Raw genomic sequence first — 18818 nt, 5'->3', positions numbered from 1 at the left:
TCTTACCACCAAGACTTACATAGCGATCAGGACCAAAAAGATCAAGATGGAGTAGCTGCAAAGGATCAATATTTGATACTCGATTCTTAGCAATAAAGGAAGTTTTAACTTGTTTTCCAAGCTGACATTCTGAGCAAGGTTCAGAAGGGTTTTTAGCACATAAACGCAGCGAAAATGTAAATTTAAATCTTAAAAAAAAAAACCGAAACCCTTCGCAGGATCTATGCGAAAAATAATATTTAATTCGTAGTTCAGTATGTTTACCTTTAGAAGCTTTACGTTAATGGAAAGATGAAGGTCTTTAATGGCGATCCAAAAATGATGAACGGAGATCCTTAGCAGCTGCTCCTCAAGTGTGAAGCACTCCACCGGTATCCATCAAGAAAACGATGTAATGAAGGAGGAGGAGATTGAGAGAATTAGGATTTTGTAAATCTTTTTGGTTTAGGGAAAAATAAGGTCTATAATAGTATATTTATAGGCAAAATTTTCAGCTGGAAATTTTCCCATAAAATATTATTATTATTAATCCTTTATTATTCTCACTAATAATTAAAACACCTTTTAATTATTAATCATTTTTCTAAACTCTTTAGAAATAATTCTCTCACTTGATTTAATTTCCAAAAATTAAATTCTTAATTAATAATATTAAGAACCTTTTCTTAATTAATTTATAATCAATTAAATCTCATTTAATCAATTATTAAATTTTCCAATTAATTATTTATTTCATAAATAAATAATTATCAGCCATTATTAATTAATTCCTCCACCATTAAATCATTCTCTTTTATGGTGTGACCCTGTAGGTTCAATATTAAGCCGGTAGTAGAAATAAATAATAATAAAACTATTTTATCATTATTTATATAAATTTTCTAATTCATAAAATATGATTAATTAATTAATCATATTTATTCTACATCGTGAGAGATACTTCTCAGCATATCGCGACTATCTGGATAATATGAATTCACTTTTTAGAATACCAAGAACCTATTCAGTGAGTAGTTACCGTACAATCAATTCCTTTTACCCTGCAATGTCATGATTAAATACAAGACATGGAACTTGTGTCAAGCCTATCTTATTTAATCACTTGATTTCCCATTCACTATGCTTAGTTCTATTTAATGTAAATTAGAAACTCCTTTCTAATTTCATTCACTCTGGCCAGAGATTCCTGAACTAACATAAGTGGATCAGCATTGAACATTCTCTTCCTACACTGGAAGGGGTAGATCATTTATTGATTATACACTATCTTCGTGTACAAATTCCTATACCCAGTAGAGCCCTTATAATTGTCCCTTGAGTCTAAGAACTAAACCAAAGCATAGTTCAGTGTACACAAGATGACTATGATGACCTCAAGTCTAAGGATACTTGTACACCTATCACTATGTGAACAACTGTTGACACGTGAGTGAACTCCATCAGTTGTTCAGCTGTGTGAGTCATGTTCAGTGAACTTATTCTATAATAAGCACCTACATACTAGCTATAGTGTCACCACACAAATGTCTATGAGAGAACAGTCATCCTTCATAATGAAGCAAGCATAGTATGTACCGATCTTTGCGGATTATTAATTACCAGTTAGTAATCCTACGACCAGGAACTATTTAAGTTTAGAGTTATCATATTTTAGGTCTCATTATTATGATCTCATCACAATCCATAAAAAGCTTTACTCTAAACTGTAGTATATCTTATTTAAACATTTAAATAGATAGAGCCCGCAATAAAAACAAAACAAGTCTTTTATTAATATCAATGAAATCAAAACAGATTACATAAAAGTTATTCCTAAATCCTCATACATGATTGGACTTAGGACATATCTCTTTCAATCTCCCACTTATACTAAAGCCAATCACTCTGGTATCTAATACCCATCTTGTCTTTATGACGATCAAAGTGACTCTGAGAAAGTGGCTTTATGAGTGGATCTGCTACGTTGTTATGTGTGTCAACTCTCTCGACGTTGACATCTCATCTTTCAACAATCTGAATTGCACCACCATTTAGAGTAAACACGTACCCTGACATGGATTTGCTATCACTTTCTGATTAAAAACTAGAGTCAGTATAACCCTCTATTTTCAACTCAAATTCACCACCAAAAACAAGAAAAATGTCCTGAGTCCTTTGCAAGTACTTAAGGATGTTTTTCACTGCTTTCCAGTGATCTTCACCTGGATTGGACTGATATCTGCTCGTCACACTAATTGAATAAGCAATATCTGGCCTTGTACACAACATCGCGTATATGATAGATCCTATTGCTGAAGCATAAGGAATCTTACTCATACGCTCTCTTTCCTCAGGTGTCTTAGGAGACATTTTTTCGGAAAGGGACACTCCATGGCTCATCGGTATGAGACCTCTTTTGGAGTTTTACATGCTAAACCTTTTAAGCACTTTCTGGATATATGTACCCTGAGTAAGACCTATCATTCTTCTAGATCTATCTCTATGAATCATCATACCGAGAATGTAGGATGTTTCTCCCAAGTCCTTCATGGAGAAGTTCTTTGATAGCCATACTTTGACTGATTGTAGCATCGGTATATCATTTCCTATAAGAAGTATGTCATCCACATACAATACAAGAAATGTTACCGCGCTCCCACTAACCTTCTTGTAGACACATGGTTCATCTATGTTTTTGATAAAACCAAACTCTTTGATTGTCTCATGAAAACGGATGTTCCATCTACGAGAAGCTTGCCTTAAACCATATATGGTTCGCAGTAACTTACACACTAGGTGTTCATTTCCCTTGGAAAGAAAACCCTCTGGCTGTGTCATATACACTTCCTCCTCAAGTTCCCCATTGAGGAAGGCCGTTTTCACGTCCATTTTCCAGGTCTCATAGTCGTAGTAAGCAGCAATCGCAAGCAAAATTCGAATTGATTTTAACAGGGCTACAGGCGAAAAAGTTTCATCAAAGTCAATCCCTTGCCTTTGTTTGAATCCTTTTGCCACGAGCCTGGCCTTATAGGTCTCCACCTAGCCATCTGCTACAATCTTTCTTTTGTATACCCACTTGCACCCAATAGGCTTAACACCTTCAGGCGCCTCAACCAGAGTCCATACTTGGTTGGTATACATAGATTCCATTTCGGATTTCATGGCACTATGCCATTTCTCTGAGTCAACACTACTCATAGCCTCATTATAGGTCACAGGGTCGTCATCATCAATGATTGACAACTCATTGTCATTCTCAATGACAAGGCCATAATACCTCTCAGGTTGGCGAGACACTCTCCCTGTCCTACGAATGGGCTGTTCCACAGAAGGTTGTTCAGTCTGAACAGGTGTTTCCACTTGATCCGTAGTAGTTTGTGCTTCTATTTTGCTCCCACTGTTTCCTTCAAGGATAAACTCCTTTTTCCAAGAAGGTAGCATGTCTGGAGACAAACACCCGATGATCAGTGTAAAAGTAATACCCCAAAGTCTCTTTAGGATATCCCACAAAATTACATTTTACGGATCGAGATTCCAGCTTATCTGGGTCAACTTTCTTGACATAAGCTGGACATCCCCAAATCTTAACATGTTTAAGACTCGGTTTCCTTTCTTTCCATATCTCATATGGTGTTTGAGGAACAGATTTGGAAGGCACCTTATTCAGTAAATATGCTGAGGTTTCCAATGCATAACCCCATAGGAATACTGGAAGATTCACATAGCTCATCATGGACCGAACCATGTCTAACAAAGTTCAATTTCTCCTTTCAGATACCCCATTTAACTGTGGAGTATATGGAGGAGTCCACTGGGAGACTATAACATTTTTTTGAGATAATCTAGAAACTCTCCATTCAAGTATTCACCACCTCGATCTGATCGAAGAGTTATAATACTGTGTTTGGTTTGTTTCTCCACTTCATGTTTATATTCTTTGAACTTTTCAAAGGCTTCAGACTTGTGTTTCATCAAATACACATATCTGAATCTAGATCTATCATCTATGAAAGTAATGAAATACGAAAATCCACCCATGGCTTGCGTAGACATTGGTCCACATACATCTGTGTGTACCAATCCTAGCAAATATGCAGCCCTCTCTCCATGTCCACTAAATGGAGATTTGGTCATTTTACCCAATAAATAAGACTCGCATGTAGGATATGATTCAAAATCAAAGGGGTCAAGTAACCCTTCCTTATGCAATGTCCGCAGTCTATTTTCACTAATATGACCTAGCCTACATTGCCATAAATAGGTCAGATTTTCATCATCTCGTTTTCTTTTATTAGTTTGTTCAATCTGAAGTAAATCATGCTCTAGTCACATACATACAGACCATTATTTAAAATACCACGTCCATAAAGAACATTATCTCTAAGGATAGAACATTCATTATTCTTAATAATAAATAAAAAACCATCCAAATCCAACATAGGGATAGAAACAATATTCCTCACAATAGAGGGAACGTAATAACAATTATTCAGAATAATAGTCTTGCCCATAGGCATATGTAAACTAAATGATCCTACAGATATGGCCGCAACCCTTGCTCCATTGCCCATACGTAGAATCACCTCATCTTTTTCAAGAGTCATACTTCCCTTTCGTCCTTGCAACGAATTGAAAATATGAGAACCACATGCGGTATCTAATACCCAAGTAGAAATTTGACCTAGTGACATATTAACTTCGATCATGAACATGCTTGAATCAGAAGCGGTAGTCTTACTATCCTTCTTCTTCTTCAATTCTGCAAGGTAAACCTTGCAGTTCCTCTTCCAGTGCCCCAACTTGTTACAGTGAAAACAAACAGCTAAATTAGGACCAGTCAACTTGTGAGCATCTAGTATGCTCCGGAGTGATAGTGCAGAAGACATGACGAATATAGTAAATCTGTAAATGATAAACACATAACAACACTTAGCAAATATTCAATTTCATTTCAAAACACTATATGAATCGGGTCTTTATTCATAAGTGTCTCCCACTAGTTTATCTAATTTTTTTTTCAACCCCCTAAGTGAAAATTAAGCATTCATAATGTTAGTGGGAATATGGATCCTACATTCCATCACACAACCTCGGCTGTGGCACGAAACGTCATGTGATGTTCAATAGGCAGACAACTCTTGTCAATTACATCTTATGTTATTCCCTAATATAAGTTTAGCCTCTTGAATAATTGAGTCATGGCTGTGGCACGACAAACTCAATATTTTAATTCAAGTCTAACCCAACATTTCGTACAATTGAATCAGTCTCCAACGGCCCACGGCTGTAGCATGTACCGACCTTTAGATTCTAATTCAATGTACACATCTCTATGTAATAGACAAGTATTTCTTATTTCGAAATCAAAGCCCTCGGCTGTAGCACGAAACGACAATGATTTAAAAATAAGAACTGTTTTCTACCATGTTGGAAGGCTATGACACACACAATCCCGTTGTGTCATTGGCCAATTACTACTTCATATTATTTAATTTTAGAGGGATTATATTACGTCAAAGAGATATGTCCTAAGTCCAATCATGTATAAGGATTTAGGAATAACTTTTATGTAATCTGTTTTGATTTCATTGATATTAATAAAAGGCTTGTTTTATTTTTATTGCGGGCTTTATCTATTAAAATTTTAAATAAGATATACCACAGTTTAGAGTAAAGCTTTTTATGGATTGTGATGAGATCATAATAATGAGACCTAAAAGATGATAACTCTAAATTAAATAGTTCCTGGTCGTAGGATTACTAACTGGTAATTAATAATCCGCAAAGATCGGTACATACTATGCTTGCTTCATTATGAAGGATGTCTTTTCTCATAGACATTTGTGTGGTGACACTATAGCTAGTATGTAGGTGCTTATTATAGAATAAGTTCACTGAACATGACTCACACAGCTGAGCAACTGATGGAGTTCACTCACGTGTCAGCAGTTATTCACATAGTGATAGTTGTACAAGTATCCTTAGACTTGAGGTCATCATAGTCATCTTGTGTACACTGAACTATGCTTTGGTTTAGTTCTTAGTCTCAAGGGACAATTATAAGGGCTCTACTAGGTATAGGAATTTGTACACGAAGATAGTGTATGATCAATAAAGGATCTACCCCTTCCAGTGAAGGAAGAGAATGTTCAATGCTGATCCACTTTTGCTAGTTCAGGAATCTCTGGCCAGAGTGAATGAAATTAGAAAGGAGTTTCTAATTTACATTAAATAGAACTAAGCATAGTAAATGGGAAAGCAAGTGATTAAATAAAATAGGCTTGACACAAGTTACATGCCTTGTATTTAATCGTGACATTGCAGGGTAGAAGGAATTGATTGTACGGTAACTACTTACTGAATAGGTTCTTGGTATTTTAAGCAATGAATTCGTATTATCCGGATAGTCGCCATATGCTGAGAAGTATCCCTCACGATGTAGAATAAATATGATTAATTAATTAATCATATTTAATGAATTAGAGAATTTATATAAATAATGATAAAATAGTTTTATTATTATTTATTTCTACTACCGGCTTAATATTGAACCTACAGGGTCACACCATAAAAGAGAATGATTTAATGGTGGAGGAATTAATTAATAATGGCTGATAATTATTTATTTATGAAATAAATAATTAATTGGAAAATTTAATAATTGATTAAATGAGATTTAATTGATTATAAATTAATTAAGAAAAGGTTCTTCATATTATTAATTAAGAATTTAATTTTTGGAAATTAAATCAAGTGAGAGAATTATTTCTAAAGAGTTTAGAAAAAGGATTAATAATTAAAAGGTGTTTTAATTATTAGTGAGAATAATAAAGGGTTAATAATAATAATATTTTATGGAAAAAAATTCAGCTGAAAATTTTGCCTATAAATATACTATTATAAACCCTATTTTTGCCTCATCCAAAAAGATTTACAAAACCCTAATTCTCTCAATCTCCTCCTCCTTCATTACATCGTTTTCTTGGTGGATACCGGTGGAGTGCTTCACACTTGAGGAGCAGCTGCTAAGGATCTCCGTTCATCGTTCTTGGATCGCTATTAAAGACCTCCATCTTTCCATTAACGTAAAGCTTCTTAAGGTAAACACACTGAACTACAAATTAAATATTATTTTCGCATGGATCCTGTAGAGGGTTTCATTTTTTTAAGATTATATTTACGTTTTCGCTGCGTTTATGTGCTAAAAACCCTTCATTACGTTACAATCATAATCATATTATAAGAAGATTCTTCTTTTTAAATTAAATATTTCAAATCAATAATCGATAATCAGATGATTCCCAGATCGGGTGGAGCATTGTCAAGAGGCGTCACTTAATAACCCCTTTCTTACAGATAGAAATCTGTTGTTGACAAAATCACCCTTTCTCTCAATATTAAAAAATCATATTCAATTACGTGTTTCATAAACACAAGAATCTCATGATCGTATTCATAATATTTATTGTTAAGGCAAGAAACGAATCCTATTCTAGATTTTCTAGAGCACGCCTTATATTGTTTAAGTTCACCTAAATCTATCATCGCATGGTAAATATAGGCATATATCTTATATATAAAATTAAATAAACAAGTAAATGTAAAGTGCAATAAAGTAAATGTGCTTGGTTATGGCCCTATCCTATGTGATCTTTATCAAGCTCATGATAAAGATCAATGTCAATCTAATATGGTGATGGAAATAAATATAACTACTTATTACATAAGTCTTCTTCTTTGTTTAGACTTCTTGTATGCCTCGTCTTCTTCTTTGTATCACCTCCATTGGATAGCCTTTTTGAGTCTTCAATTTAAAACTAATCTAATGAACTTACAAGAATAACTCGAGTTACATTCGAGATTTATGATTACAAAGATTGACGATATACAAGTCGTATTTAAAACCAAAACCAAAACCATTACACTAAGGTTGAAAGGGCATAACCATCCACCATGCTCATACAACACATAAAAGCATGTTAAAACACATAATCTGATCTTAACATATCATATTATCCATGATATAATCATAAAAAGAAAATATGACAAAAATCAGAAAAATCAGAATCAAATCAGAAAAACAAGAATCATTGTTTATGGGTAGTAAACGACGTCAAATGCCTTACAGACGAGTCGTTGATAGCTTTAGCTATCAGTTTTGTTCAGACGCTGGTTTACCTATGGAATAGGGTATTCATTTTGCGTAAATCGGACACCAGACCCAGATTTCAGCAAATCTGCAGCAGACAATTCAGAATCCGTATCTAATATGATTCTCATAATTAGAACAAACATAAATCATGTATATATCAGTATATATATAGATTACATAATCATCTTATGATTATACAACTCACATGAATATTATATATTAAAAACCATACATATATAAGCATATTATATCAACATCAAATCATGGCGAATCACGTACATGCTCATATATCGAAAACAGTTAAACACATAAATGAATTAAAAACTTTTCGCAAGTAGCTCTGATGCCATTGAAGGGTTTTTAGCACATAAACGCAGCGAAAACGTAAATTTAAATCTTAAAAAAAACTGAAACCCTCCGCAGGATCCATGCGAAAAATAATATTTAATTCGTAGTTCAGTATGTTTACCTTAAGAAGCTTTACGTTAATGGAAAGATGGAGGTCTTTAATGACGATCCAAAAACGATGAACGGAGATCCTTAGCAGCTGCTCCTCAAGTGTGAAGCACTCCACCGGTATCCACCAAGAAAACGATGTAATGAAGGAGGAGGAGATGGAGAGAATTAGGGTTTTGTAAATCTTTTTGATTTCGGCAAAAATAGGATCTATAATAGTATATTTATAGGCAAAATTTTCAGCTGAAAATTTTCCCATAAAATATTATTATTATTAACCCTTTATTATTCTCACTAATAATTAAAACACCTTTTAATTATTAATCCTTTTTCTAAACTCTTTAGAAATAATTCTCTCACTTGATTTAATTTCCAAAAATTAAATTCTTAATTAATAATATTAAGAACCTTTTCTTAATTAATTTATAATCAATTAAATCTCATTTAATCAATTATTAAATTTGCCAATTAATTATTTATTTCATAAATAAATAATTATCAGCCATTATTAATTAATACCTCCACCTTTAAATCATTCTCTTTTATGGTGTGACCCTGTAGGTTCAATATTAAGCCAGTAGTAGAAATAAATAATAATAAAACTATTTTATCATTATTTATATAAATTCTCTAATTCATTAAATATGATTAATTAATTAATCATATTTATTCTACATCGTGAGGGATACTTCTCAGCATATCGCGACTATCCGGATAATACGAATTCACTGCTTAGAATACCAAGAACCTATTCAGTGAGTAGTTACCGTACAATTAATTCCTTCTACCCTGCAATGTCACGATTAAATACAAGGCATGGAACTTGTGTCAAGCCTATCTTATATAATCACTTGCTTTCCCATTCACTATGTTTAGTTATATTTATTGTAAATTAGAAACTCCTTTCTAATTCCATTCACTCTGGCCAGAGATTCCTGAACTAACATAAGTGGATCAGTATTGAACATTCTCTTCCTACACTGGAAGGGGTAGATCATTTATTGATCATACACTATCTTCGTGTACAAATTCCTATACCCAGTAGAGCCCTTATAATTGTCCCTTGAGACTAAGAACTAAACCAAAGCATAGTTCAGTGTACACAAGATGACTATGATGACCTCAAGTCTAAGGATACTTGTACAACTATCACTATTTGAACTAATGCTGGCACGTGAGTGAACTCCATCAGTTGTTCAGCTGTGTGAGTCATGTTCAGTGAATTTATTCTATAATAAGCACCTACATACTAGCTATAGTGTCACCACACAAATGTCTATGAGAACAGACATCCTTCATAATGAAGCAAGCATAGTATGTACCGATCTTTGCGGATTATTATTTACCAGTTAGTAATCCTACGACTAGGAACTATTTAAGTTTAGAGTTATCATCTATTAGGTCTCATTATTATGGTCTCATTATTATGATCTCATCACAATCCATAAAAAGCTTTACTCTAAACTGTGGTATATCTTATTTAAACATTTAAATAGATAGAGCCCGCAATAAAAACAAAACAAGTCTTTTATTAATATCAATGAAATCAAAACAGATTACATAAAAGTTATTCCTAAATCCTCATACATGATTGGACTTAGGACATATCTCTTTCAAGTTCCACCTTCTTGTATTTAAGCTTTGGTAGAACTCGAACAAGACCATGAGATGATATCTTTCGGAGCAAATCCATGTGTACATGACCAAGACGCCTATGCCAGAGATTCTGTTGATCTTGAACAATAGCAAGACATATTTCTTCGTGATGTTCATCAAAATCTAGAACAAAGATATTTCCTTTTCTTTTGGCAATTAAAGCAAACTCGTTAGTTTTAGTACTAATATAACAGACATCTTTATCGAATTTGACTTTATAACCAAAATCAGTAAGTTGACTTACACTAATCAGATTATATTTTAAGCCATCAACTAAATGAACATTAGAAATAGCAAACATGTCATTATCAATAGTGCCTTTACCAATGATACGAACGGTGTTAGAATCACCAAGTGTAACCAGACCTTCCTTTTTAGCCACAAGTGAGAGAAACTTGGTTTTATCACCGGTCATATGACGAGAGCATCCACTATCGATTATCCATTTATTACGTGGAACATGGACCTTCAAGCATACCTAAAAATTGCTTTATCTCTTAGGTACCCACTTAACTTTGGATCCTTGTAGGTTAGTATCACAAATCTTATATAAATGTGTATCTGATTTCTTAATCCATATCTGAAAAATATTAATAGATGCATTAGCAGATTTATATCTAACAGACGATCTCTAAGATGAGTTAGAAGAGTGGCTCTTGATACCACATAGTCTAGATTCGGAAGTAGTGTGCCCAGATTTGCCACAATCTCGACATTTCTCATAAGGCATATTATACTTCATAGGAGCTCGCTTGTAACCACCTTGAAATGCACGTTTCTTGATTGATTCACATCTTAATCCTCCTTTATCAAGAGAATATTTTTGTTCAGCAAGTAAAGCATTTAGAGTTCCTTCACCATGAAAACACTTTGCTAAATCTTTTTCAAGCTGAGCGACTTTCTGCTTCAGTTCAGGAACCAAAGGGCCAGGAGAACTGTCTCTTTTGACAGTTTCTGGATCAACAGAGGCTGACTCTTTCTTCAAAGCTTCAAGACATACATCTTTCATCTCAATCTCATTCTTGAGATATTAATTTTCTTCAGTAAGCTTAGATATCTTTTCAACTAAAGATCGATTTTCAGCAGCCAAAGTTTCAACTTTCATAGGATCATCCATTTCACTGAGAACTTCACTTAATGCTTGTTTTAAATAAACATTTTTTTCTTTTAGCTTTTTAATCTGAACCTGTAAGGTTAGTACAGTCGAAGATGCAATTGAATTTACATTATATTTAACATTTTGTACCTCATCGTGGTCACTGGAGCTATCTTCGAGTCCAGCAAAACAAAGTTGAGCAACTTCATCATCTGAATCGATCTCTACATCAGAATCATCATCACTCCAGGTAAGTAATGCTTTCTTCTTGTTCTTGAGCTTGTAACAGTCCTTTTTGAAATGCCCTTTTTCCCGCATTTGAAGCATGTGTCCTTGCTCGAATTAGCCTTGTTATCTTTGCTGGGATTAGATTTGAAATCTTTCTTTGGAAACTGAGATTTCATAGGCCATTTTGATGCATTCCTTTTGGCAAGAAATTTGTGAAAATTCTTGGTCAAGAGAGCAATTTTCTCGTCAGAATCATCAGGAGATTCGTCTGCATCTGCATTAAGTGCAAGAGTCTTTTTCCGAGGAGCATCATCTTCTTCATCATATCTGCGAAGCTGATTCTCAAATTCTTCCAATTCACTAAAGAGTGTAAGAGTATCCATAGTAGAAAGAAGAGTCGAATCCTGTAGTTTGGTGACTTTAGGAGCAAATTTCTTGGGCATAGCCCTGAGAACCTTCTGATTGATTTCGGATTGTGGAATAGTCCTTTCCAGAAGAGATATAGAATTCATCAAAGTTAAAAATCTTCCTTGAGCATCTCTGATACTTTCATCTCTTTCCAACCTGAAACCTTCATAATCACTCATTAACATACTAAGTTTGACTTCACGTACCTTAGATGTACCTTCATGGCTGACTTTGATAGTATCCCAGATTTGTTTAGCCGTGGTACAAGCTGACACTTTACGCAACTCAGTAGCCACCATTCCATTTAGAAGCGAATTCATAGATTTCGCATTAGAATTCATAGCATTGAGTTCTTTGATAGACTTAGGCTTGCCTTCTTTCATTGGAACTGTAAAGTCATTTTCAACAGCATCCCACTCAAAAGCATCACGCTGGAAGAAGATTTTCATGCGGAATTTCCAGTCGTTGTAATTTTCAGCACCTTGAAGCAATGGTGGGTAATTGTTGGAATACCTGTCTGGTTGGGCCATGGATCGCTAGCAAAATAAACACTAAACATAGAATTAAATGCACCCGCTCTGATAACAAATGAAATTCAAAGGCCAGTCGATATAAATAATAATCTAACTGATATGGCAAATGGGACAGACTCTTATGTAAAAGGAACAGACCCTTTACGAATGAGACAAACAATGAGATAGTCTCAATTAACTGCAGAATGTAAAATGCTGAAATATAATTGCAGTAATCTGGAAAATGAACAATGTAAAAAATACCATGAGTTTTCACTTGGTTCGGCCCTTAATCCTAGTTTATGGCCTACATCCAAGTCCCTATGCCAACTACCACAGAGAAGGTATTATATCAACTTTAATAAAAGAACTTACAATCTTTTCCTTGATTACAAAAGATAGCCCCGAAAGAAACCTTTCCCTAGCACACTTGCTTCCTAGCACACCTGCTATAACCTAGCCCACTTGCTACCTTGGCTACTCTTCTGAAATCAAGCCTTTGCCATAACCCGACACAAGTTAATATAAATACACGATTACAAAGAATAAGTATATGAATTACAACTCAATCTAGATCTTGTTCGATTGGTTATAAGAACGAATGAATAGAGAACAAGAGTGATGTTTCAGATAAAGAATATAGCGTGTAAGCATTGGTGTTTAATCTGAATACAATAGTTATATTTATTGGCAATGTCTAACATATACGTGTTTCAAACAAGAGATAAGATAGATATGATTTAAACAGGTTTGTTTAAAAATATTTGAATAAGTCTTGAAAAATAATCTGTTAGACATAAACTTAGTAAAAGATAAGTGTTTGAATAGTTCAAACTAAGTTTATCAGATAGAGTTTGTTGTAGAAAGAGTTATTCACTCAAAGCAAGATATACATTAAACCCTAACAAACTAATATGTTATAAACTGTCTCTGGAATATATCTGAGTTACAGATCTTGTTCTCGGGAAGATTAATGCCTATTTTTGTTGCTGGAAACAATCATCATAAATCTGATAGATTAACATTGAATATATATAGGGTCACACGTCAAACGTTTATTGCAGCATAACATATCATACCGCGGCACGATACTCGTAAAATTAGATTTCTAACGTGAATGTACACAGAATCCCTCGTATTATAATATACCATACCAAATTTTGATACTTGGTGCAAACATATATTCTCACGAATTGATAGATATTTTCGGGTAATAAGAGATGTACTATTATTTTTCGAAAAGTTAGAAACATTAAGGAATATATTTATCACAACTTGAGAGCATCCATTATGACAATGTCTTTTCCTCCATTTTTTCAGCTGAGCTAAACATTATATTCCCTACTGTCAAATATTCAGTCAACATTTATCTGTTCAGCTAAACATTATTAGAATCTAAAGACTAAACGAGAATCTGATCAACTTAACCACTTGGGCCACAAAAGCCATAACTTTTTTCAACACTATCAAAGTTCTCTTGGATCAACAAAAATAGACAATCCAGGTTCTGATTTAGTCCAATCACCAACATCTCCATCACTATAATCTTCCAAAAGCCTTTTAATACACCACAAGTCCGCGCAAGATAGCTTTTTCCAGTGAGGAATTCCTAACATGAGCGGCTCATTTCCCGAGACTTCAGTTGCCACCACTCCACATCCATACTCTTTAGCCAAGTTATGAGCAAACCCACACAAGGCCTTCGTTAATTTCACAGCCAACGGCCCATTACCCCCAAGCCCATACAAAAAGTGAAACCCAAAAGGCCTAAATAAGTCCGGTACTGACGGTAATTTCAACCACGGCAATGCCCGGTCCAGTAACCGGCTCGTTTTACAAAAACCTCTCCTTACCATCGACGCGCCTTTCACTTCAAGTGTATACACGTCCTTACAGTTCCACACACTCATAACGGCCCATGACATAGTTGGGCTGGATAAAAACCGGCCTAACCCGGCCCATTCTTCATTACTATTAATAGCAAGAAAAGTGCCCAAGTTAAGCTTATTGTTCAATATAGAACCAATGTCTCTAGGAAAGAACTCGGTGGTTGAGAATCGGCGAGTGTAGAGTGACTCAGCTTCTAAGGGAGTGAGTTTGATGACTCTGACTCGTTTATCGACACGAACATTATGTGCAAAAACAGGCTGAACGAGGATTGAAGGGGTGCGAAACTTCGAGTAAGCGCATTTTTTAGTGAAGAGATTAACGGAAGCTTTGTTGTCAGATTCTGTGGCCATGTATGCGTACTCAGCGCCCTTTTGTCTGAACCATTCTTCGATTTTTTGGACCAGCTTTAAACCTATTTTCATTCGCCTGCAAAGAAAAAATGTACAGACTTATCAACCTCCATGCTACGTTCGTATTTGGATTATTTGTTTACATAAATGTTGTAATGAAAGGACAATAACATATTAGTAAGTCACATATTTGGTAAGAATCTAATGATTGGCGTATTTTAGCATTTATGGTTATTTGTATGGGTATATTAATAGACGTGTGTGTGTGTGAGAGAGAGAGAGAGTATACCTATGAGAAGGAGAGACTCGAAGACCTAAGATGTAGGCGAGTTTAGTGTAGATTGGGCGATGAGAGTAGGGACTTGTGGGATTCCTGGGCAGTTTTTTGCCACAAGTAGCAGTTTTGATGCAACCCCTTACTATCCCAACTATTTCTTTCTTCCCACCTTGTCCAACTTCAGTCTCAGCTACCTGTACATCATCATGTGTTTTATTATACATGTGTGTGTGAGAGAGAGAGAGAGGGAGAGAGAGAGGGGGGGGAGAGAGAGGGGGAGAGGGGGAGAGAGAGAGAGAGAGAGAGAGAGAGAGGTACGTACGAGCATGAGAAAAGAAGGACAGTTACGAATCCTGCAAAGAGGGTCACCAAGAAGATCAGTGAAGAGACACAGTTTAGCACTGGGTCCGACTTCACACCTTCGCTCCAACTCCACCACTTCTTTGCAATCTTTTTCATCATCATACTCTCTCACTACTACTCGTAAACAATCACTCTCTACCATCCTCAATAGCTTCTCAAAGATAATTTTAACCTAAACCTCTCTCTCTCCCTCTCTGATGTGCGGAATGTATAGAAGATATCTGAACGGCTGTTTTCAGACTATTCAGTTTCTAGTAAATGATGAATGATTGCATAGTTATTGCTTAAGCTATTCCTACTCCTTTATATACTGATCCCGGGGTCTTTTTCTACATTTTAGAAGTATAATAGTATTAGTCATTTAAAACTACAAGCCAAATATATACTGTATTTTTTATTAATAAGTCGCTCTAGATCTTTATAATAGTCCACTTCTCTTACTATTGTTCTTATAGTTTAAATAACGAAGGTTGTTAAGAAATTCTTCAAAATAAAAAATTAACTGAAACTTTTCATTTAGTGTAAATAATTTTGAAATGAACAGAGCATGTTCACATCTAGGGATGGCAAGTAACAATACATACAATTAAATAAGGAATTATTTGTGCAGATTTTTCCAAAATTAATACTACCTATTTAAAAAAAATATTAAGCATCACCGTCGACTGACTCACACGTAAACTTATGGTAAACACCAACCTAATGAGACTTGACTTCTTAAAATGATTAATTTAAATGAAAAAAATGGGTCCTAGAATGATCTCATGCAATTCCCTGAGATTATAAGGTTATTTTATATATTTTTAATGGTATTTTTATCAATATCAATTTTTTATTTTAAATTTATAAATTTACACTTATATAATTATACGAGAAAATGTTAAAAACTCAAGTTACTATTTGATGTCATTCTCAGATACATGACTCATTTAGACGTCTTCTATCAAATCAACTTACCGCGTAAATTTCTGAGAATTCATCACTTGGACAATGAGTAACGAGTGTTACCGAAGATCTTAAACATGTAGTAATATCACTGCACATGTAGTTTATTTAAATGATGTTGCGGATCTAAGTCAAAAAAAAAATATACCTCAGTTTTACATATGCGAAGCGGTACCTACGTTTCCTCTGTTTCAAAATACTAAATCATATTTTGGCTCTTTGTGGCAAAACTGAGTATATTTTAACCAACATCAATTACTTTCAAATATATTGTTAAGTTTCCAAAAATTGTAAATAAACAGTTCACACTCCCTTCTTTCCATTCACGTCCCATTTCTATTTTTAAAAGTCAAATTTATTATAGTTCGATCATGAATTATAAATTATCTGTTAATATTTTGATAAACTGAAAAAATAATTTTGATACAAAATCTCCTAAACTTTTGATGATATTTTTCTTGTAATTTATATGTTTAACAATATTTATTTAATATTAATCAAAATTCGATCTGTTTAATTTTGAAAAGTCAAAATATGACGGAATGAATGAGACGGAGGAGTAATTTTCGGTCAAAATTTTGTAACAAAATTTTAAGAGAAATTACCAATAGTATACTGTATACCCTCTTAGTAGCATTTATGGATGGTGGCTTTTAAAACCGAAAGAGTATAAGGATGTTTAAATGATTAAATTGATTTTTTTTTTTGCATATAAATTAGAGAGTATAATTTTAAAGAAGGTTATATACAAGAAACACAAAATGCTAAATATAACTAAATAACGTGAATTAGTTTGTCTAATAAAAATCAACATGCTTATTCAGTATTCACAGTTGTTTATGACATTTTCGTTGAGAAGCCGCCCATTTACTGAATCTGTCAAGTTACTGAACATTAGATATGCATCTCCGGAGCTTCTCTGTATTTGATCTTCTTATCTAAGTCACAGCTACGGGGCTACCAAACTAGACTGTTCTATATATATAACCGTGCATGAATTCAAGTAGTAAATGTTACAGCTAGAGCTGGCCACCTGGGCGGGTTTGAACCGTCCGCTCGGGACCGGTTCGTACAGAAAACCGGATTTATTCGGTCCGAACCGGACCGGTTCAAACCCGCACAATTCGCCTAAATCAACGGATTGAACACGAATACAGAATTATGGAACCGGGACCGGCCCGACCCGCACGAACCAACGAGCCGCACGAGCCGCGCAGCACGCACAACACGCACAGCCCGCGGGTTCGTGCACTCGCCCACCCCTGAAAGTTCTACCACATACTGCTATAGAAGCCTAAAACTATTATTAATATACTACCTACCATTATCCCTACAGTGACTACAGTTTTTACATATATATATTAGTATTTAGTATTTAGGAATTAGGAGCCTCATGCTTCTTTGCACAATTCAGCCCGCACAGCTCGTGCACGGCCCGGTCAACTCGTAACCGTGATTATTCGCGTGCCGGTTACGAGCTATTATTTTCCGGTTTAAATCCGACCCGAGCCCGCCCAGCCCGCACAAGTGGCCAGGTCTAGTTACAGCCTGTTGAGTACTGCTGCGTCGATGTCACCTTATCGTTTCAGCTTTACCATTGTCTTCACCATTCCTCATGTGCATGTTCAGTAAAAAGATAGTAAAACAAATGATCTCAACGGATGAAATTAGAAGGACTCTGATTTTGACGGTGAAGATGGCTTTGCTTGTTTATAGGTCAAGCTAGTACTTAGTTTGACTTGTCTTAGCTAGCTCTAATACAATACCTTGTTGTCTCCTAGGGTGCACAGAGTTCTGGATATCCCTATTTTAGGCCTCTAGCTGTACTTGAACAACTGAAATTAGCAGTTCAAATTATTACAGCAAGTTTCTGGAGAATGGGCAAGTAGTCAAAGTACTCCGTATCTTCATTTTTCTCAGTCACATCTTTTGTTAACTTTGCCAAGTTCTCTCAATCACATCTTGCAATTGCAAGTTGCATTGCAAGTAAAGTTAAATCTTTGATAAATTATTTCATTTTTTGCTAAATTTGATAAAATTATTCCAGATTACTGACTCCATATCGTGGTTATAGAAATCAACTGATTTTTCAAAAAAAATCGATACATATCAACTAAAACTATTTATAAATCGGCGTTAAATTATAACTTTTCAAAAATTGATGATAAATCATAAATTGATATATTAATTAGTTCCGATTATCGAAACATGTCAGATATAATTGTGGCACATAAATATAAATGTATTTATAAGTATATGCATACTTTTGATTCGGTATTAAAGCAGTTAAGCCAGCCTTTTGTCCAGTGGAATGCTCCTAAAGTCCAGCTTCTTTTATGTACAGACAAGTCTTTCATGAAGTGATGAGTAGTCTATTATCTATATAATCCAGTTTTATAGATTTCGGAAATCGGAATTATTCAGTTGAGATACTGATTTATGATTTATTGGACAATTTTAAAAAATCGGATGATTTTTAAAAAATCGGATAATTTATCGGCGATTT

General features: G+C 34.6%; 1 protein-coding gene across 1 annotated transcript; it reads right to left on the bottom strand.

Annotated features, from left to right (window-relative positions):
• Positions 1-13716: 13716 nt before the first annotated feature.
• Positions 13717-15621, bottom strand: LOC141661512 (putative N-acetyltransferase HLS1). Its single transcript, XM_074468534.1, has 3 exons — positions 15327-15621; positions 15017-15198; positions 13717-14803 (listed from the first exon to the last, which is right to left on the bottom strand). Exons 1-3 carry the CDS (start codon positions 15507-15509, stop codon positions 13954-13956), a joined length of 1215 nt encoding a protein of 404 aa, XP_074324635.1. The 5' UTR covers positions 15510-15621; the 3' UTR covers positions 13717-13953.
• Positions 15622-18818: the final 3197 nt, after the last annotated feature.

The sequence above is a fragment of the Apium graveolens genome, chromosome 5 (genome assembly GCF_009905375.1).
Source record: "Apium graveolens cultivar Ventura chromosome 5, ASM990537v1, whole genome shotgun sequence".
In the NCBI taxonomy this organism is placed as follows: domain Eukaryota; kingdom Viridiplantae; phylum Streptophyta; class Magnoliopsida; order Apiales; family Apiaceae; genus Apium; species Apium graveolens.
This window is presented reverse-complemented; position numbering and strand designations above follow the sequence as displayed.